We start from the raw sequence: 22,649 nt of genomic DNA, 5'->3' as shown, positions 1-22,649 counted from the left end.
TGACTGGCAGACTCGACGGTGTGATATTAAACCAGTAGTGGAAGATGCATGCGCCACATCTTGTCCCTGCTTCTTCCGTAGTTGTTTGGTCTCCTCCTCCTCCCAGCAGGATTAGGGCGGGAACTGAGTGGAAGGGCAGGAGACTGAATTTAAGAGGCAATCTAAAGTTAGTGTTGATTCTGGAGATGGAGCAGAGTTTCAGTAGACTGAGGTTGGCAGCCTTCTGTATACTTGCTGCCATTTTAATTCCAGCATTTGGAACAGGGTCTTCAAATTCCAAAAGCTAAAATGTTAGCAAGAGTCGCTTTTGTGGAATCCTTTCCCCCTCCCCTCCCCTCCCCTTTGCTCTCCTCTTTTCCTTTCTTTCGACAGAGTCTTGCGATATCACCAGGCTGGAGTTCAGTGGCATGATCTTGGCTCACTGCAACCTCCGCCTCCTGGGTTCAAGTAATTCCCCTGCCTCAGCCTCCCGAGTAGCTGGGACTACAGGCGCATGCCACTACGCCTGGCTAATTTTTTTTTTTTTTGTATTTTAGTAGGGATGGGGTTTCACCATATTGGCCAGGATGGTCTTGATCTCTCGACCTCATGATCCACCTGCCTTGGCCTCCTAAAGATTACACACGTGAGCCACCGTTGTTTTTTGTTTGTTTGTTTTTGATACAGAGTCTTGCTTTGTTGCCCAGGCTGGAGTGCAGTGGCAAGATCTTGGCTCACTGCAACCTCTGCCTCCCAGGTTTAGGTGATTCTCCTACCTCAGCCCCCCTAGTAGCTGGGATTACAGGCATGTGCCACCATGCCAGGCTAATTTTTGTATTTCTAGTAGAGACGGGGTTTCACCATGTTGACCAGGCTGGTCTTGAACTCCTGACCTCAGGTAATCCACCCGCTTTGACCTCCCAAAGTGTTGGGATTACAGGCGTGAGCCACCACGCCCAGCCTCTTCCCCCATTTCTAAATCTGTCTCACTTTCTGTCTCCTCCTCTGCGCACCTTTAGTGCCTCAGGCTGGGTGGTCTCTTGAGGGTCTTTAGATGACCAAGCCCTCATTGTAGCCAAGTGTGCCTTTCCCTCTGAAATGCTCACACCCTCAGGCTTAATGATGCTTTCATTCTTAGGGTATCCCACCACTGCATGCGATTGCACCACTGCCCTCCATCCTGGGCAGCACAGCAAGACCCTCTCTCAAAGAAAAGAAAGAGAGAAAGAAAAAGAAATTCTATGTAAGGAAGGAGGAGGGGATTGCTACTGAACAGGGTAATCAGGGAAGATCTCACTGAGAAGGTGGCCTTGGCATCAGATGAGAGGCAAGAGCAAGCCACTTGAACCTGGAGAAATAGCCTTCTAGGCAGAGGGAGCAGTAGGTACAAAGGTCAGGTGTGTTTGAGGAAAGGCAAGGAGGTGAGAAGGTGCAGCAGTGAGGGGGAGATGTAGCTTAGCTCATGCAGGCACTTTTAGGTTGTTTGATAACTTTGGCTTGTTCTTCAAGTGACATGGGAAGTCATTGCAGGGTTCTAAGCAGAGAGAAATGTCTTGGTTTTCATCATAACCTGTTGTCTCTGGCTGATGTGTTGAAAATAGACTGTAGGAGTTGAGAGAAGACCTGGGAAGTCTGGTTTGACCTACTGTAGTAATCCCTGGTAGGGATGAAGCTGGCATGGACCAGTGCTAATGTGGTAGAAAGTGTTGAAATTCTGTATATAGTTTGAAGATAGAGACCAGATGATTTATTGACACAATAACATGGGATGTAAAAGAGATATTGGGGTCAAGAATGCTTCCAAGCATTGGAACCTTCCTCTGGGTTCAAGTGCTCTTGCCTCTCATTGTCCATTGTGTCAGTGGTAACTTGAGCAGTGAGTAAGAACCGAGTTACCATTAACTGAGATGAAAAAGACTAAAGTTTATCAGTGTTGGATGAAATTTGTCAGTATTGAATGAAAGATTGGGTGTGCTCAGTTTTAAAAATGATATATTCAAGATACTTATTAGACATTCAAGCAGCAGTATCAATGAGACACTTAAAAATAGATGGCATTAGGAATCAGGAGAGAGGTCTGGGCTGGAGGTATATGTTTGAGAGTTTTCATCATTTTACAAGGCTGTTTAAAGCTATGAGACTGGATGAAATTTCCAAGGAGAGTGAGTTTAGATAAACAAGAGAAGAGGTCCAAGTTGGATCCATACTCAGGGGCACTCCGTATTGAGAGATCAGGAAGATGAGGGGGAACCAGCCCAAGAAACTGAGAAGGGAGAGGCCAGTACAGTAGGACGAAAATCAAGAGACTTCTGGGGTTACCTGAAGAAGGCATCTCAACAAGGAGGATGTGACCAAGTATTAAATGTGCTGACTAGTGAAGCAAGGTGAAGATTGAGAGTGTAACAGGGATTTTGCAATGTGGAGGCCCGCTGTTTCAGTAGGCAGTCGAGAATGAAAACCTTATTGGAGTGAACTGAAGAGAAAACTGGAGGCTAGGAAGTAGAGGCTGTGAGAAGTTTAGCAATTTAGATTTAGGTGAATGGTGTTAATCCCTCCAGTATTATTTTATCCTTAAATAACTCCTTTTTGATAGGGAGAGCTTTTTGTACATAAAGGAGAAGTACAAGATTTCCCTTGTCTTTTCCTTCCTCCTTGGCCGCCCCATTCTTCTTAGGATCCTGCAGTTCTTGGTCATTCACCTTCTCCTCTTCTCCCATATCATGCTGTCTTCCCCCTACATAAGCACACATACGCGCTTTGTCTCTCTCTTTTCTCTCATGTGTGTATACACCTTTTACAAGTGTGTTCATCACAGACACATGTTACTGCTAATGGTTTTGTATATTTATTATATTTATTTAAAGCACCAAATCAATATGCTGGAAATGCAGCCAGGCACGGTAGCTCACACCTGTAATCCCAGCACTTTGGGAAGCTGAGCCAGGGGGATTGCTTGAGTCCAGGAGTTTGAGACAAGCCTGGGCAACATAGTGAGACCCCATCTCTACAAAAAATAAAAATTTAGCCAGGCATGTTGGTGTGCACGTGTGGTACTAGCTATTCGAGAGACTGAGGTGGGAGGATCACTTGAGCCTGGGAGGTTGAGGCTGCAGTGAGCTGAGATTGCACCACTGCACTCAGTGTAGGTGACAGAGCGAGACCCTGTCTCCAGGAAAACAAAATAAGACAAAACCAAAAAAAAAATCAGAAAAATTCTGGAAATGTAAAGAGCCTCCTGAACTCTGTAAGAGGAATGTGTAATTTTGGCGTTAACCTCCTGAGGACAAATTAAAGTTAGTGTGCCTCTCCAAGTTATCCAAGTTACCCAGATTTGTGTTGAATCAACAGTTAACAGTTGGCTATCAAACTTTTTTCTCATTCATAATCAAGGAAAAAATCATTAATCAGACTGGATAAGGTTCTAGATGAATATGAAGAAGAGAAGAGACATTTACAAGAAATGGCTAATTCTCTTCCACACTTCAAAGATGACAGAGAAAAAACCGTGAATCAACAGTGCCAAAATACAGTAGTCTTGTGGGAGAATACCAAAGCCCTGGTCACCGAATGGTAAGGAAAATAAAGAATCCTTCTTGAATCTGAAAAATTGTCTGTAGCACAACTAACTTTTTCCAACTTCTGGGTTGAAAACGTATCTCTGTGGACCCAAAGGAGGAGCAAACATAAGGATTTCCCACTGGAGTTCGCAGGGCCAGTGTCTGGGACAAGACCTAGAATTGTAGATTATAGCCAGAATGCAGCAAAGAGGTTCTCCACGAAGCGTAACACATACACAGTACAGTCCGTTTATGCTCATCACCATCCCGACTGGGTTGGTTTCCTATTGCTGTAAATCACCAAGCAAATCACCATGAACTTAGTGGCTTAAAAAGAACACGGATTTATTACCTTATGCTTCTGGAGGTCAGAAGTGGTAAAATAAGGCTGCGTGAGGTGGCTCACACCTGTAATCCCAGCACTTTGTGAGGCTGAAGTGAGAGGATTGCTTGAGCCTATGTGTTTGAGACCAGCCTGGCCAACATGGTGAAACCCCATCTCTACAAAACACAAAAAAATTGGCCGGACACAGTGGCTCATGCCTGTAATCCCAGTACTTTGGGAGGCTGGGGTGGCCGGATCACCTAAGGTCAGGAGCTCGAGACCAGCCTGGCCAACATGGCAAAACCCCATCTCTAAAAACATAAAAAAAGTAACCTGCATGCTGGTGTGTGCCTATAGTCCCAGCTACTCAGGAGGCTGAGGTGGGAACATCACTTGAGCCTGGGAGGTTGAGGTTTCAGTGAACCGAGATTGCACCACTGTACTTCAGAGTGAGACCCTGTCTCGAAAAAAAAAAAAAAAATCAAGCTGTGTTCCTTCTGGAGGCTCTAGGCAAGATTCATTTCCTTGCCTTTTCCATATTCTGAGGCCTCCTGCTACATTCCTTGGCCTGTGTCCCCCTCCTCCATCTTTAAAGCAGCAGTGCAGGATCTTCAGATCTCTCTCTGCCCTCTGTTCTGTCATCATGTCTCCTTTGACACCTCTCCCTGCCTCCCTCTCAGAAGGACCCTTATGATTACACCAGGCCCACACGGGCAATCCTGGATAATCTCTGTAGTTTAAGATCCTTAGCTTAATCACCTCTGCAAAGTCCCTTTTGCTTTGTGAGGTAACCTGTAAGGTAACATTCACAAGATCCAAGGATTAGGCCCAGGACATCTTTGGGAATTGGGAGCATTACTTTACCACACGCCCCTGCCTGAATGGGAGATGTTGCCTGTCAATAACGGCTGTGTTTCCTGCAGAGTCAGGGCTAGTTGCAAAAATTTTTGAAACTGTGAAGACTATTACTTATCAGTCCCAGTTGGCAATTCTTATTTTTTAAAAATATTTGATATTATTTATTAATTTGCCAGACTGCTTTGGAGGGATTCAGTTTTTTATATATGATTGCTTGTGTGTCCAGTTGTCCATTCCATGGAATATCCTCTGTCCATCCCTCTTACTATCTACATAAGGGTGGGGAGTGGTGGAAGGGGTGATCCCTACAGGCTGAACTGCCCAGACCGAGGGTTCCAGCAGGGTTAAGCAGTGGGGGGGTGGTATTAGAGGGGAAGAAGAGAGGCCAGGGTGGTCTCACCATCCCGCTTTGTTTCTGCATGTGGTTCTGGCACCACCTGATGGCACCGTCCTGTGTGGCTCGGGGCATCTCCCCAGCTTTCTCCTAGAGGCTGAGTGGCATGACCTATTTGCGGGGGTTAATCCCTGTGTGCCTCGGCCTCCCTGGCACTTTCCCCTGATTCTGCTCTCAGAATTCTGATTCTCTCTTCAGAATTCCATTTGGGTACACCTCCTGTTTCCTACCGGAACCTGAGTGTACAAGAGTCAAGATGAACCCTGTGTGTGGTATTTGATCTACTCTACCCTCTGATTTTACTGAGGAAAGAATTGAGATTCAAAGAGGCTAAAGTAACTTATCCAGAGTCTCAGACTAAGCAGTTTCCAGCTGTAGTAGAAACCAGGTGTCCTAAACTGCCACATTGTCTCACTACCTTACATTTTAAAAAAGACTAAATCCAGAATGAATATAATAGATATATAAAAGGCCAGGCTCGGTGGCTCACACCTATATATAATCCCAGGACTTTGGGAGGCCAAGGCAAGTGGATCACCTGAGGTCAGGAGTTCAAGACCAGCCTGGCCAACATGATGAAACCCCATCTCTACTAAAAATGCAAAATTAGCCAGGCGTGGTGTCAGTTGCCTGTAATCCTGTCTACTCAGGAGGCTGAGGCAGGAGAATTGCTTGAATCCAGGAGGCAGAGGTTGCAGTGAGCCAGGATCACACCACTGCACTCTAGCTTGGGTGACAGAGCTAGACTCTGTCTCAAAAAAAAAAAAAAAAAAAGAGAATAGATATATAAACACCCTGTGACTTGCTGAATTAATACTGAAATAATCTGCCAGAGTTATGTTAAGGGGGCTCTGTTTTCTGAGATGTCTTTTGGTTAATGATGAAATTGAGATGTTGATTCCTTAGGGTGATGAATCTTGTGTTTCTTTCTAGACTTTACATCTGGTAACGTTTTAATGTTCACCTAGTGACAGTACTAATCCAGAGATTACGCCATCTATTTGCCAGATATATTGATGTGCCATCATTCTTAGGTTAAATTGATAAAAAATATTAAGAACCACATCAAGAGGAAAAGTCCTTTACACCTTATTCATGATTTATGTGGGATACTTGCAAAGAGAAAGAATGGTTTTGCTATTTTTGGACATTTAGCTATTGTATATTTTTCTATTCATAGTCTTGAACAATGTGGAAGAGTTTTGGAGCTCTTAAAACAATATCAGAATTTTAAAAGCATCTTGACAACTTTGATTCAAAAAGAAGAGAGTGTCATCTCCCTGCAGGCTTCATACATGGGAAAGGAGAACCTGAAGAAAAGGATTGGAGAGGTGAGTCCAGGTTCCATTAGAAAAAACTGCCCAGCGACCTCACTGACAGGCCTGGTATTAAAGAGATATTATAGATTAAGTCTTTTTTGAAACTTTGTTTAAAAGAAGTTACTAGGCTAGGCGTGGTGGCTCACGCTTGTAATCCCAGCACTTTGGGAGGCCGAGGCAGGCGGATCACGAGGTCAGGAGATCAAGACCACGGTGAAACCCCGTCTCTACTAAAAATACAAAAAATTAGCCGGGCATGGTGGCGGCCGCCTGTAGTCCCAGCTACTCGGGGAGGCTGAGGCAGGAGAATGGCATGAACCTGGGAGGCGGAGCTTGCAGTGAGCTGAGATTGCGCCACTGCACTCCAGCCTGGGGGACAGAGCGAGACTCCGTCTCAAAAAAAAAAAAAAAAAAGTTACTAGTGACCCTGTTTTACCAGGTATCTAAAAATTTGTTGTATTCATCACCAGGGCTGGAAAAAAGAGACAGTCACCAAGTTGATGGTGGGTCACTTCTGTTTGGGTTTTGATGCTGGGGCTGTGTTTCTGTTCATCCCTGCTGCCACCTCTGTGAGGTTGTAACAGCCTTTACACTGACTTTCTGTTTACAAGGAACCTGACCCCTCATTGCAGGCTTGACAGAAGGAAGACGGTGGGAAAATCCTCTCTGTTGTTAATAGAGTGAGGAAAAATTAGCTTTTATTTACTGATTTTCCATGAAGATGTGCAAGCTTATTACCACCTTGCTCCATCTATGTTTATATTTTAAGAAGAGTAATATTTTTGGACACTAGGTGTCATTATTTTCTATGGTTTTATGTGGTTATCAACCAGAGTGGCAGAAGAATGGAATAGTTAGAAAAGAATATACTATACTGCACTACATGACTCTGCACTAGAAAGTTTCTTTCTTCCCTCCCCTCCCCTCTCCGTGATTCTCCTGCCTCAGCCTTTCAAGTAGCTGGGATTACAGGTGCGCAACACCACGCCCAGCTAATTTTTGTATTTTTAGTGAAGACAGGGTTTCGCCGTGTTGGCCAGGCTGGTCTCAAACTCCTGACCTGAGGTGATCTGCCCGCCTCTGCTTCCCAAATTGCTGGGATTACAGGCATGAGTCACCACACCTGGCCTTTTTCTATTGATTTTATGAGTACTAAGCTAAAGTGCTGTCAAGGTGTCAAAAGTATGTGAAATGTAGTTTGCTTGATATACTTGGAGGTTGGAAAGCAATTTTATTAAACTTTCCGGGTGTTAAGAGCAGCATGAGTGAAAGCTTAAACAGGACAATTTAGTCCTTATCTAGAACTATTAACCCTGAAGCTCAAATGACACCCAGAGTGTCAGGAATGGCTCTTGTCTGGGACCCACTTTCTCAGACTTAGTTTCTTAGAGCTGGCCAGTCGGAAGCAGCCCTGTTTAGATACCAGCTGTACAATATGTGACTGTGTAGCTGATTTCTTGTCAGACTTAATCAAAGCTGTCAAGACCATGAGCAGATAGTCACAGTTGCTGAGATATAACCTGTCTGGTTCCCTCTGGTGGAGGCAGCTTTAGGATTTGGCTCGTCTTGGGATCTAGAAGGGTCCTGTCCTCATTCAGTAGATTTAAAGAGCTCTGGTTTCCTAGGTTCTTAGAGAATCCAGCATGTTCAGCCTTACCAGATCCTCTTGGGCTTGTGTCCCAGTTTGCATAGCCCTTCTGCCATGTCCCCGATAGCAGTCTCCTACCTTGTACTCTTGTTTTAGGGTCAAAGTCTCTGCCTTTGTCAACAGACCTTGAGACCCTCCCTTGTATGCTGACCAGATACCTAGTCCCTCTTGCTTGCAGCTTTTCTTGTTCATGCAAATCCTCCTCACTTCTGGCGCCCTTCCTTAGCCCTGTTTTGATGAGTGTCAGTTATGATGCCCCATGCTGCGTGTGGCCTGTCTGCTGCTCTTCCCACTACCCCATAACTGTATAACCTTATAATTATAAACTATACTTTCTAGATAAGTTATTTATCTGACTAATAAACTTCTCGTCACCTCCAGGGGGCTGACTCCTCTCCTGGGTGAGTCTCCCTAATCGGAATGTAGGCCCAGGTCTTGGTCTTTCTGCCATCGTTAGCTCCTCTGTGGCTATCATAACTGGACCTCACCTCTGTCCTCAGCTGTATTTGGCAGCCCCAAGTCCAGAGCCTCTCCCAGAAAGTCAACCTCTGTGGGTATGGAGGGAGTCCACTCAACCAGGTGAAGGAGGGCCTAAGAGTCTAAATATGTTTCTCTTAAAAAATGTCATTCAGTCTTTCTGTTTGTGGCTAACTGTATTTCTGCCTTAATGATTACCTTGAAGTCATTTCTAGCCTTTTGAGATTCTATGGCACAAAAAGCCTTGCTTCTTATTGGCTTCTCTGCAGCCTCCCCACTACCCCATCGCCCCCTAGACAAAGGTTTCAGCTTTAGTTTTCGTGAGTCAGTTACCACTCATTCTTCAGCTTTCCAGCTTCCCAACTTCTCACCTTCCACCTGAGAGTATTCTCATCCTCTGTTCTCTGTGTGCTTATTGGTTTGTACCATTTTAAATTATTTTCTGTTATTAAAGTAGCATGTGGGGGGGAAAACAGAGACAAACATATATATTTAATCCACCATGTTAAACTTGCTATTTCACTGTTCCAATCACTGCATAGAATTGCCTGCCCTGAAGACATATTTGAAGTATATATATATATATATATATATATATATATAGCAGAAATAAAAATTAATTAACTCTGCTTTGTCTGTACTCCTTCCTCAACTGCAAAAGGTATTTTTAAAATTAATAAGATAATTATAACTACCTTTAAGAAACAGCAGTCCTGGCTTTCCTTATTTTATTAAAATGAGAATTGTACCTCTAGTATATGGGTACTTTATATGTTTTCTGAAATAATCTATTATTTTGTATGAAAGATATAGAAGTTTTAATACACTAGTGTTTAATTCTTTTGTCAGGTTTTAAAAAAACTGTCTAAAGAAGCAGATTTTAGTACTAATTATTAACATAACTTTCAGTTAATTTTTTGATGACATAGGTACTATCTTCACAAACAGTCCATTTCTATAGCATGGATCTTTATCCTGCTTTGCAGCAGTGCCTGGAATATGATACCACTGAGAACTTTTGTCCTTCAAAACTGTAGTAACCTGGATGTTTATCTAGGATATGGTGACAAAGTTCTACTCTCTTTAATGAAAGACAGAAGTGCAAAAAGTTAGACTAGAAGGCTGGAATGTCAGGAGACTATTAAAGTTTGGAAATGTCAAAGTGGGTCTAGTTCCCTTTATTTTACTCCTTCCATTCGCTGTAAAACAAAACCCATAGTTCTGCCAATGCTAAAAGTACACTCTCTTGCCCTTTCTTTTCTCATCACCCTGTGGAAGCTTTTGCTAGTTTAACAAGAAAGTTCTTTGCAGGCAAAAAAACTTAGTTTGTTCAATTAAATGAAATATATCAATTAAATGAAAATTTTTTAATTGAACAAACATTTTTGCTTAAAAATTTTTTTCCTCATTAAATTTTTGTATGTGTGTGTATTTAGGGAGTACAAGTGCAAATTTCTTACATGCATATATTGTGTAATGGTGGAGTCTGGGCTTTTAGTGGAACCTGTCACCCAAATAGTGGACATTGTACCCAATAGGTAAATTTTCAGCCCTCACCCCACTCCCACTGTCTCACCTTTTATATTCCCCAAGGCCTATTATTCCACTCCATATGTCCGTGTGCCCCCATTGTTTAGCTCCCACTTATAAGTGAGAACATGTGGCATTTGACTTTCTGAGTTATTTCTCGTAGGATAATGGCCTCTAGTTCCGTCTGTGTGGACAAACATTTATTGTGTTCCACTGCAGAGTTCTGAACCAGGAGAACGAAGACCTGGGTTTTGAGCTCAGCTCTGCCAATGTATCAGTCAGCATCTAGTTAGAAGACAAACCTCCCCAGTTATTGATTTTTCATTTTAAAGATTTTATTTAATATTAATGTTTAAATTAGCCTTTATTTTGAGATAATGGTAGACTCACATACAAAAATAATACAAACAGATCCCAGGTGTCCTGTATTGAGTTTCCCCAATGGTAAAATCTTGTAAAATGATAGAATATTACAATCGGGATGTTGACATCAAAACAGTCAAGATAAAGAACATTTTTGTCACCACAAGGATTCTTGTCATTGTCATTTTCTAGCCCCATCCACTTCCCTCCTCCTCCCACCCCTTCTAATCCCTGACAGCCACTAATAGAGTCTCTATTTCTATAATTTAATTATTTTAAAAATGTTATATAAATGAAATTATATAGTGTGTAACTTTTGGGGATTGGCTATTTTCACATAGCATTATTCTGTGGAGATTCATTCAGGTTCTTCCATGTATTGATAGTTTGTTCCTCTTTGTTGCTGAGCAGTATTCCATGGTATAAATGTGTCACAGTTTAACTATTCACCCACTGAAGGACATCTGGGTTCTTTCCAATTTTGGACTATTATGAATAAAGCTGCTGTAAACATTTGTGAAGGAGTCTTTGGTGAATATAAGTTTTTATTTCTCAGGGATGTGTCCAGGAGTGTGCGTGCTGGGTCATATGTTAATTGCATGGGTTTTTTTGTTTGTTTGTTTGTTTGTTTTTGATGGAGTCTCGCTCTGTTGCCCAGGTTGGACCATGGCACAATCTCGGCTCACTGCAGCCTCCGCCTCCTGGATTCAAGCAATTCTTCTGTCTCAGCCTCCTGAGTAGCTGGGACTACAGGTGCACGCCACTACACCCAGCTAATTTGTTTGTATTTTTAGTAGAGACGGGATTTCACCATATTGGTCAGGCTGGTCTTGAACTCCTGACCTTGTGATCTGCCTTGGCCTCCCAAAGTCCTGGGATTATAGGTGTGAGCCACCATGCCAGGCATGTTTATTTTTTAAGGAAACTGTCAAAATGTTTCTCAGAGCAGTTTTACCATTTTATGTGCTTTTTCTGCATTAACTGACATGATTATATAATTTATTTCCATTAGCTTGTTAAAATGGTGGGTTACATGGATTGATTTTTGGATGTTAAACTAGCCTTGCATTCCTGGAATAAGCCTTATTTGGTCATGGTGTATAATTCCTTTTATATATATATATAATATATATAAAAAATATATAATATATATTATATAATATATAAAAAATATATATAATATATTATATAATATATATAAAAATATATAATATATATAAAATGTATATATAATATATAATATATAAATACATATATATAAAATATATATAATATATAAATATGTGTTATATATTTATATATATAATATATATTATATATAAATATATTTTATATATAATATATATTATATATAAATATGTATTTATATATTATATATATAATATATAATATATATATAGCTGAATTATATTTGCTAATATTTTGTTAAGGATTTCTGTGTAAATATCCTTGAGAGATATTGTAGTTTCTTTATTGGTACTGTAAAACTGGCTTTCAGAAAATTAATTGGGAGTGTTTCTTTCTCTTCAGTTTTCCAGGAGAGATTGTACATAATTGCTGTTAAATCTCTTTTAGATGTTTGGTCAAATTCTCTAGTGAAACCATCTGGACCTGTAGATTTCTTTTTGGGGAGTTTCTACATTATTCATTCAATTTCTTTAATATTAATAGGGCAATTCACATTATGTATTTAATATTGGATGAGTTGCTGTAGTGTTTTTCAAAGTATCTGTCCATTTCCTCTAAGTTTTCAAGTTTGTGTGTGTGAAGTTATTTGTAGCAATATCTTATTATCTGCTTGATATCTGTAGTGTCTGTAGTGGTATCCCTATTTCATTCCTAGTACTGTATTGCTTTCTTCTCTCTTTGCTTTTGGTAGTCTTTCTAGAAGTTTATCAATTTTACTGATCTTTTGAGAGAACTAGCTCTTATTTTATTGATTTTTTTTCCCCCTAATGTTCTTGTATTTTCAACTTAATTGATTTGTTTTAATTTTCATTATTTCCTTCCTTTTGCTTGCTTTGGGTTTATTTTGTTCTTTTCTTAGATTCTTGAAGTGGTCATTTAGATTATTGATTTCAGACTTTTCCTCATTTTTAATGTATGCATTTAGTGCTATAAATTTCCCTCTCAGCAATACTTTAACTGTGCTATACAAGTTTTCATGTTTTATTTTCATTCCGTTTGATGTATTTAAAAATTTCTCTTGAGACTTCCTCTTTGACTCATATTTAGAAGTATGTTGCTTAGTTTCCCAGTGATTGGAGATTTTCGTTTTGATAAAGTAGCATTTTGCCTTTTATGTTAGAAATGATAAAGTTAGAATCCAAGATGTCTTAGAGTTCTGTTTATTTTATTCAGATAAGTGCTTAGGTTCTTTGATATGAAAAAGTTGATTCTTATTAGGCAGATGTAGGGACTGTCTTTTTTTTTTTTTAATGCCATTGAATGCAGATGCTTTTTTGGGCAGGTAGAATCTTATTTCACATGGACAAGAAATATGGTTTTAGAACACTATAAAAATTTCCTCATGCAGAGTGGGAGGAAATTTGAGTATAGGATTAACATTGAACCAGTGGTTAGGATGCTAAAAACTTTTCATTGAGAAAGTGGGACAATAAAAAACAACCCCATCAAAAAGTGGGCAGAGGACATGAACAGACACTTCTCAAAAGAAGACATTTATGCAGCCAAAAAACACATGAAGAAATGCTCCTCATCACTGGCCATCAGAGAAATGCAAATCAAAACCACAGTGAGATACCATCTCACACCAGTTAGAATGGCCATCATTAAAAAATCTGGAAACAACAGGTGCTGGAGAGGATGTGGAGAAATAGGAACACTTTTACACTGTTGGTGGGACTGTAAACTAGTTCAACCATTGTGGAAGTCAGTGTGGCGATTCCTCAGGGATCTCGAACTAGAAATACCATTTGACCCAGCCATCCCATTACTGGGTATATACCCAAAGGACTATAAATCATGCTGTTATAAAGACACATGCACACGTATGTTTATTGCGGCACTATTCACAATAGCAAAGAGTTGGAACCAACCCAAATGTCCAACAACGATAGACTGGATTAAGAAAATGTGGCACATATACACCATGGAATACTATGCAGCCATAAAAAATGATGAGTTCGTGTCCTTTGTAGGGACATGGATGAAACTGGAAAACATCATTCTCAGTAAACTATCGCAAGGACAAAAAAACCAAACACCGCATGTTCTCACTCATAGGTGGGAATTGAACAATGAGAACTCATGGACACAGGAAGGGGAACATCACACTCCGGGGACTGTTGTGGGGTGGGGGGAGGGGGGAGGGACAGCATTAGGAGATACACCTAATGCTAAATGACGAGTTAATGGGTGCAGGAAATCAGCATGGCACATGGATACATATGTAACAAACCTGCACATTGTGCACATGTACCCTAAAACCCTAAAGTATAATTAAAAAAAAAAAAAAAAAAAAAACCTACTGTAAAAAAGAACAATGTAAGAAGGTATTATGCTTTGTTGGATATTGTTTTTAAGTTCAGTATCCAACAATAGAATTATGATTCTTAGCTGTTTGTCTATATCAATATATCAAAAATAACTTTCATATCTTTTTTACAGATTGAAATTGTCAAAGAAGAATTTAATGAGCATTTAGAAGTTGTAGACAAGATAAACCAGATCTGCAAAAATCTACAATTTTATCTAAATAAAATGAAAACTTTTGAAGAGCCCCCTTTTGAAAAAGAGGCTAATATTATTGTGGATAGATGGCTTGATGTAAGTGATAATTTCATTGACTGCAAATTTAATTGTTTCCAATATTTTGGTGTATCTTTAGTATTTTTATTTAATTCAAGATTCAAAAATACTCATTGTAAAAATGTTCAAATTATATAAAACTTAGGAAATAATTTTAACCCCAGAGTTGGGACTACTAACAGATGGGTTCATCATCTTGTACATATAGAAATACATACTTGGCTTTTAAAAAATAAGTTCATTAATATATTGCCTGTTCATGCAGTATACTGATGTTTAACTACATATTTAATATGATTTTGGTTGAGTAGTAATGATGTTACTAGTTTTTGTTAATTACAAACTAAGAACTCATCTGCATATTTTCATCTGGGTTTTTAAAAGCACCATTTAACAAAAAAAAATGTGGTTTAGAAATGAAGACTAGACCCAGCATGGTGGCTCACACTTGTAATCCCAGCACTTTGGGAGTCTGAGACGGGTGGATCACCTGAGGTCAGGGGTTCGAGACCAGCCTGGCCAACATGGTGAATCCCGTCTCTACTAAAAATACAAATATTAGCTGGGCATGGTGGTGCATGCCTGCAATCTCAGCTACACAGGAGGCTGAGGCAGGAGAATCATTTGAACCCAGGAGGCAGAAGTTGCAGTGAGCCAAGATGGCGCCACTGCACTCCAGCCTGGGTGACAAAGTGAGACTCCGTCTCAAAAGAAAAAAAAAAGAAATTAGGAAGACTATTGACTTCAATTGCATATAAGCTACAGCAAATCAGGTAAGTTTTATTTTTATTTTTTAAGAGAAAGAACTACATGATATGTTGAAGCAAATTTTTGTTGATGAATAAAACAAATTATCCAGTAATAGTAAACTAAAATTTTATTTTAAAACAGTGTTTGTCTGAAACAGTGGTTTTCAGACTTTTCACTGCTACATATGTTGTTTCTCTTTTTAAATTACGGTAGATAAATGAGAAGACAGAAGATTACTATGAAAATCTTGGTCGAGCTCTAGCTTTGTGGGACAAACTTTTTAACTTAAAAAATGTCATTGATGAGTGGATAGAAAAAGCCCTTCAAAAAATGGAATTATATCAATTGACTGAAGAGGACAGAGAAAGGCTGAAGGTAATTTAACAGATAAAATACGTGCTTTTCTTGGTACACAAGTGACATTTTTTATTTTTTTATTTTTTATGAATATAGTCAACAAATATATTAGGATGCTCATATGTGACTTTGTTATCAAGAAAATCACAGACATTTTTGGATCATTATTCAGCTGTTGAATCTACTACCCTTACCAATACTTTGAAAGTGTGGGATTTAGTAAGTCTATTGCTAGATCTTGTTATATAATGGGGAAACATGCTAGTATTATGTATCACAAATTGTTTTTAATATTTTGATAACTATCATGTAATTGTTTTCCTTTGTAATTCTACCTTATTTAGTTTGTGCTTTATTTTAAAATTGCTATTACGCAAGGGGTCTATAGGCTTCACCACACTGCCAAAGGGATTGGTAGTATGAAAAAGATGACGAATTCCTAGCAAAAGTGCCAACAAAGTGCATAATTGCTCCCGGGTAGCGATACAGACCCCAAGGTTGGCAGACTTTTTCTTTTCTTTTTTTTGAGGCAGAGTCTCATTCTGTCACCCAGGCTGGAGTGCAGTGGCACGATCGGCTCACTGCAACCTCCACCTCCTGGGTTCACATGATTCTCCTGCCTCAGCCTCCTGAGTACACTGGGATTACAGGCGCACACCACCACACCCGGCTAATTTTTTGTGTGTTTTTAGTAGAGACGCGGTTTCACTGTGTTGGCCAGACTGTCTTGAGCTCCTGACCTCGTGATCCGCCTGCCTCAGCCTCCCAAAGTGCTGGGATTACAGGCGTGAGCCATTGCGCCCAGCCAGCAGACTTTTTCTTAAAGGGCCATATAGTAAATATTTTAGGCTTGTGGATCATTTGTCTCTGCCACAGCTGTTCAACCCTGCTGTTGAAGAAGGAAAACAGCGAGAGACAAAATAAATGCTTGAAAGCAGCTGGTTTCCAGTAAAAACTTTATTTATAAAAACAGGCTATCAGCTCTCCGGCTATAGTTTGTTAACCTCTGATCTAGACCATGATTTTAGACGGCCTTCTTCATATTTGAATTAAACGATGCCTTATAAAGATTAGAAAAAATACATGGCCGAGTATCACCATCTTTATAGAGCTTCAAGAAAAGCTACTTTTTAAAACAACAATCTCAGGTTGTGGCATCTGGAAAGAATCAAAGTTATTTCTCTTTCAACTCTAGGAAGAATTCTTCCTAATTACTTGTTTGTTTACATATTATTTGTTTGGATCATATAAATTTGTTGTCAGCTGAATGTGGTGGCTCACACCTGTAATCCCAGCACTTTGGGAGGCTGAAGCAGGCAGATCACTTGAGGTCAGGAGTTTGAGACCAGCCTGGCCAACATGGTGAAACCCTGTCTGTACTAAAAATACAAAAATATTAGCTGGGTGTGGTGGTGTGTGCCTTTAATCCCAGCTATGTGGGAGGCTGAGGTAGGAGAATAGCTTGAACTGGGGAGGCAGAGGTTACAGTGAGCAGAGATTGCACCACTGTACTCCATCCTGGATGACAAAGGGAGACTGTCTCAAAAAAAAAAAAAAAAAAAAAAAAAATTTGCTCTCTTGCTAGGTCAGAAAACAGCCAACTGTTGCCAGTTATATGTGGTTCAATGTAACATAAAAATGTATGCTAATGCCTCAGATCTTGTTTTGTCTCTAATTCTCACTATTTTATTCACTTTTTAATTCATGTATTTATTTTTACATATTTGGAAAAAGTTTTTTAACTGTTTGGAGATTTCAAGTTTCCTGGATAAATTATAATAGGTATTAAGTAAATCTATGATTTTCTAAGTATAAATGAATCATTTCTAAGAGTCCTTTAAATTTGTCTTGGATTACAGGTTGTTTAAAAATCTGAAGTTAAGAATTGTAAACTGACAGCTGTGGGCCAAAATCTGCTAAAATTATGTGTCCCTGTGTGTGTGTGTGTGTGTGTGTGTGTGCGCACGTGCAGATGTGCACACATGGTGTATGCAATTTATAAATATATTTATGAAATTGAATGCTTTAAGGCAGACCGTGCATTCTCTCGTGGCACAGGCCTAGCCTTTCTCTTGTCTTATACCTAGAAAGACGCTTGGTTGTAGCATTTGCCTGACCCCTGAAGGCACTTGGATTTGTAACTCTAGGACTCTGACAAAACACAATGGGAAATTCAAGGGCTCTCTAGGTTTCTATGTATAAACAGTAGTAATTATGAGTATCAGAAAATAAGGTATGAAATAAAAAGACACTATCCTTTAAAATTACATGTTTTAGGAAGAATTACAAGTCCATGAACAAAAAACTTCAGAATTTTCTAGAAGAGTGGCTGAAATACAGTTTTTGCTCCAAAGCAGTGAAATACCTCTTGAATTGCAGGTAAGAATTTTTATTTAAAAGTTTCAGTTATTGAGGCTTCAGTAAGCCATAGTCATATCACTGCACTCCAGCCTGGGCGACAGAGCAAGACCCTGTCTCTAAAGAAGAAAGAAAAGGCCCAATTAAAGATTCTCTGTAACAGGGGTGTCCAGTCTTTTGGCTTCCCTGGGCCATAGTGGAAGAAGAATTGTCTTGGGCCACACATGAAATACACTAACAATAGCAAAAAAATTTCGTAATGTTTTAAGAAAATTTAGGAATTTGTGTTGGGCCATGGATTGGACAAGCTTGCCCTATAGCCTCTAAAATAACGCTTAAAAACCATGCATTCTAAACATAATGCCTAAAATAAAATTAGGATCATTTATTCAATTCCTATGTTAAGTCCCACCAAATTTCTAATAGTTGGTATAGTTAAATGTATTTATTCCATATTTAGCATGAATGATATTATATTTTTGTATTCCTTTATTTTCCCCTCACCTATTTCACAGGCCTCAGGTATGGAGGGCAAATGTTGCCTGTGCGTCTGTTTAAAGTAATAATGATTTTCTATGTGTTTCTTGGGTATAGGAAGGAGAATTTCACTCAAGTCATCCTAGGTTTATTATTTGCTAGATGGAGAAAGAGAGAGATTGCCCCAAGTATGGTTTTCTGTTGTGTGAAGAGATTTGTTTTTGTTTTTCTTAGCTCTAGGTACATAGTGGTTGAATATGAGTGCTGGAGTTAAGACCTTCTGGGTGAGGTTCCGGCTGTACTACCTACTACCTTTATAATCTTGGACAAGTTACTTAACATTCTTAAGCCTGTATTTTGTGCACAAAGTGCTTAACACAATGCTGTGTACATCATAAATACTCAATAAAAAGCAGGCTATTTAACTTTTTTCTATATATTTTTCTTTATATTTTATGTCATGAGCACCATGAGACAGCACCTTAGTTGGTATGCTAGATTAAACTTGTGTTGCGGGGAAGGATCAAGTTTGTCTCTTAGAAAAAAGTCAGAATATCTATTTCGGTTTTTTTTGTTATGCTTTATCCTTTAAAGGCAAAATTCAAATTGTATCAGTGACATAGGAAAATGTAGAACAATGAGAAGAATGCATTTCACATTGATATGAAGTAATCTCAACCCATTCTCTAGCAATGCAGTTGTCTTAAATCTAGTTAAATAATGACCATTATACAACTTCATATGTTTCATGATTTCAGGTCATGGAGTCGTCTATTTTGAACAAGATGGAACATGTACAGAAGTGTTTAACAGGAGAATCCAACTGCCATGCACTCAGTGGCAGCACTGCTGAGCTAAGGGAGGATCTCGACCAAGCCAAGACCCAGATCGGGATGACTGAATCCCTCTTAAAAGCCCTGTCTCCTTCTGACAGCTTGGAGATCTTCACTAAACTAGAGGTGCTACCCAGCTGCTTGTCTTCTGTGGTTCAGATTTATTTTCACACTATTTGCAGTTGTCTTGAGCTCTTAGAGTTAATAAAAATAGAAAAAAAGGTCGAAGAAGAAAACTCAGAAAAACCGCTTTTGTATATTTAGCATTTTCATCTTTGAATTGCCTTGTGCGTGATAATTATTTGATATTAACTTACATTGTATCATACATTTACTAGCAAAGAGAAAGTGAATCCACTCAACAGAGTCATTGAGATTTTTACAAAACAATTGAGATCTAATATGCTTTGTGTAATTTGAGCCTGTTTTAAGATTTAATGGTTGTTGTTTGTTTATACATTTAGGAGATACAACAGCAAATTCTACAGCAAAAACACAGTATGATATTACTTGAGAATCAAATAGGTTGTCTGACTCCTGAACTCTCTGAATTGAAAAAGCAATATGAAAGTGTCAGTGATTTATTTAATACCAAAAAAAGTGTTTTGCAAGATCACTTTTCTAAGTTATTGAATGGTGAGTGCAACATTTCTCTTATTTTGTTTCTGGGACTCTTGAAGTACGAATGTAGTACTGTGAACACAAAGGCTAATCTAAGCCTGACTTAGAGATGGTTTGCACAGACTACATTTAAGGAAATAATGATCAGATAAATCTTTTGGGAGCAAAGACTGATTTATGCTTGACATAAATAACATCTAGTTCTTGCAAGCTCCAAATCTTTCTTTCTTTCTTGAAGGTAAGTCACTAAGGTCCTAGTGTTTGACCTGCTCATTGTGGTTGGTGAGTCTGGGGAAATACTGATGCACAAGCTGTCCGGGCAGTATCCTTGAGTGTCCTGTATGCTTGGACGTTTGGTATAGAAAATACACTACAATTATTTGATTAATTGTAGTAAAAATACTGGAGGCATAGAACTGTATCTAAATAAATAGGGAGGCCGGGCGCGGTAGCTCACGCCTGTAATTCTAGCACTTTGGGAGGCCGAGGCGGGTGGATTGCTTGAGCTCAAGAGTTTGAGACCAGCCTGGGTCTCAAACCTTGGTGAAAGGTTCACCAAGTTTATGGTGAAACCTTGTCTAGGCTTTATTAGCCCTCAAAATTGGGTTTCAGAGGTTATTACCACTTTCACAATGATGTATATCTATGGCATGGGAAACAAGTTTCAAAATCTCTCACTTTAACAAGATGCATGAAGTCTTCCTTGAATGAATCTTCCTTAAATGAATAGGGCTTTTTTTCCCCCCTGCAGATCAATGCAAGAACTTTAATGACTGGTTCAGCAACATTAAAATGAACCTTAAGGAGTGTTTTGAATCATCAGAAACAAAAAAGAGTGTGGAACAAAAGCTACAAAAACTTTCTGTAAGAGACATATGTACATTTTTAATGAAAATTTTCAATACTAAAATACTGGAGGCATAGAACTGTATCAAAATAAATAGGGAGGCTGGGCACAGTAGCTCACACCTGTAATCCTAGCATTTTGGGAGGCCGAGGCTGGTGGATCACTTGAGCTCAAGAGTTTGAGACCAGCCTGGGTCTTGAACCTTGGTGAAAGGTTCACCAAGCTCGTGGTACAACCTTGTCTCTACAAAAAATACAAAAATTAGCTGGATGTGGCAGCAAGTACATGTGGTCCCAGGTGAGAGGATCGCTTGAGCCTGGGAGGAGGAGGGTGTAGTGAGCTGAGATCATGCCACTGCACTCCAGCACTCCAGCCTGGGTGACAGAGTGAGACCCTGTCTCAAATAAAAAGGATACAGAGTAATAAGTACTTTGATTTACTAATATTTTCACATGAGATAATATTCCCAAATAACTTGGCCTTTTTCCAAATATTTAAGACTATTTATTGGGTATGTGTACAAATGGCTTACAGAATCTCTACTTTTACGTAGATTCTAAGATACCGTTTAATTTAGTGTCCACTGGTGAATTCAGTTGTGTTGAAATCCTATTTGATAAAAAATAAAGACCTAATTTGGACTTTAAAATCCCCTTTCTTGAAAGAGGTATTTTGACTTGTTTATACATCTTTTTCCAGTTATATTTCTTTTAAAAATTGCCGCTGAACTTCAGTACGTTTCTGGTTGGAACGTAATGGAGGATATCCTGAAATGAAAGACAGAGTTCACGGGGGCGTATGAAAGGCCTGTGGTACCCTAAAATCTTGATCACTTTAGGGTAGACTATCTATTACTTTAATCTTTTGATGATAAGTTATGTTCTTAAGCTTATCAATGGCACTGAATGTTCACTGTTTAATTCCTTGCTTTGATGGTACCATTCTTTACTGATAGAATCACCCCTCTTCTAACAATTTGAAGTCTCATCTTTTTTTGTTTGCTTGTTTGCCTTTAATTTTGCCCATTGCGTGGGCCTTAACAATTGATGCCCAAACCTTGAAACATAAACATTGAGATAAAATTCTTATTTGGGCAACGTTAAATAGAGAATAGTCTGTGGAGAAGTTGGACGCAGCCAGGCTAGGAAAGTGTAGCTTTCCTGGTCTTGCTCCTGCTGATCTTCCTGGTGGCTCTGTGTTACTTTGCTTGATGTAATTCCCAGGAAGTCAGAACCGTTATAAATCATCTGCCATTGGAGACAGCCACGTCTCCATCACCCTTCTTTCTATAGGATCTTAAGAAGGTGGTATGTCTGTGTACTGGTTTGGAAAAGTGTCGTGAGGGTGGCAGAGACCACATTCAGACTTGCCAGGAGATTGTAACGGACTTTTTGTTTTTCCGAAGGATTTCTTGACTCTTGAAGGAAGAAACAGTAAAATAAAGCAGGTGGACAGTGTACTGAAGCATGTGAAGAAGCATCTGCCCAAAGCACATGTGAAGGAGCTTACCGGTTGGCTCGTGGGTCAGGAATTCGAATTAGAAAAAATGGAGTCCGTATGCCAGGCTCGAGCAAAGGAGCTTGAAGACTCCTTGCAGCAGCTACTGAGGTAGGAAATAAAGGTGATATCTAAATAACATGTTTTCTAACCATATCTTTATTCGTACTCTACGTCAGCGCAGAGAGCACTGGGATATGCAGTACACACAAATTTCACACACAAAAGACATACTTTTCAATCCAGGTTTGGTACTAGAAATATAAAAATTGGGGAAAAATCTTCACATTGTCTAATGTAGCAAAGGTTCATGGGATAGTCTGAAAAAAGTTTTCTGTTTGTTTCCTGTTCTCTATGAGACATTTGTGTGGTTTTCTTTAATATTATAGAACCCCGCTATCATATAGGCTGTTATTTAGATTTTTTATATTACAAATTAAATTCTCTGTAAATTATAACAAACATATAAAAACCAGGTTGAGTCATAAGGTCTGTGCCATCCTTTTCTTTGGTATAAACACTTTTTGCTTATTTTGTATTTAAACATTTTTAATGCTCTTTTAGACTCCAGGATGACCACAGAAACCTGAGTAAGTGGTTGACTAATCAAGAAGAGAAATGGAAAGGAATGGAAGAATCAGGGGAGAAAACTGAGCTGTTCTGCCAAGCTTTAGCTAGAAAGAGGTAT

General features: G+C 39.3%; 1 protein-coding gene across 4 annotated transcripts in view; it reads left to right on the top strand.

The window, feature by feature from the left end:
* Positions 1–22,649, top strand: part of SYNE2 (spectrin repeat containing nuclear envelope protein 2) — a 379,741-nt gene that overhangs the window by 154,439 nt on the left and 202,653 nt on the right. For all 4 annotated transcript variants that reach the window (XM_055289134.2, XM_055289133.2, XM_055289132.2 and 1 more), the window contains exons 31-40: positions 3,370–3,549; positions 6,294–6,444; positions 14,081–14,239; positions 15,185–15,346; positions 17,606–17,707; positions 18,922–19,122; positions 19,461–19,632; positions 20,369–20,481; positions 21,870–22,072; positions 22,526–22,645. In XM_055289134.2, coding sequence (XP_055145109.1) covers positions 3,370–3,549; positions 6,294–6,444; positions 14,081–14,239; positions 15,185–15,346; positions 17,606–17,707; positions 18,922–19,122; positions 19,461–19,632; positions 20,369–20,481; positions 21,870–22,072; positions 22,526–22,645 — 1,563 coding nt within the window. The remainder of the gene's footprint in view (positions 1–3,369; positions 3,550–6,293; positions 6,445–14,080; positions 14,240–15,184; positions 15,347–17,605; positions 17,708–18,921; positions 19,123–19,460; positions 19,633–20,368; positions 20,482–21,869; positions 22,073–22,525; positions 22,646–22,649) is intronic.

Source organism: Symphalangus syndactylus, chromosome 8 (genome assembly GCF_028878055.3).
Source record: "Symphalangus syndactylus isolate Jambi chromosome 8, NHGRI_mSymSyn1-v2.1_pri, whole genome shotgun sequence".
Lineage (NCBI taxonomy): Eukaryota > Metazoa > Chordata > Mammalia > Primates > Hylobatidae > Symphalangus > Symphalangus syndactylus.
Note: the sequence above shows the minus strand (reverse complement) of the source record. Positions and strands in the feature narration are given on the sequence as shown.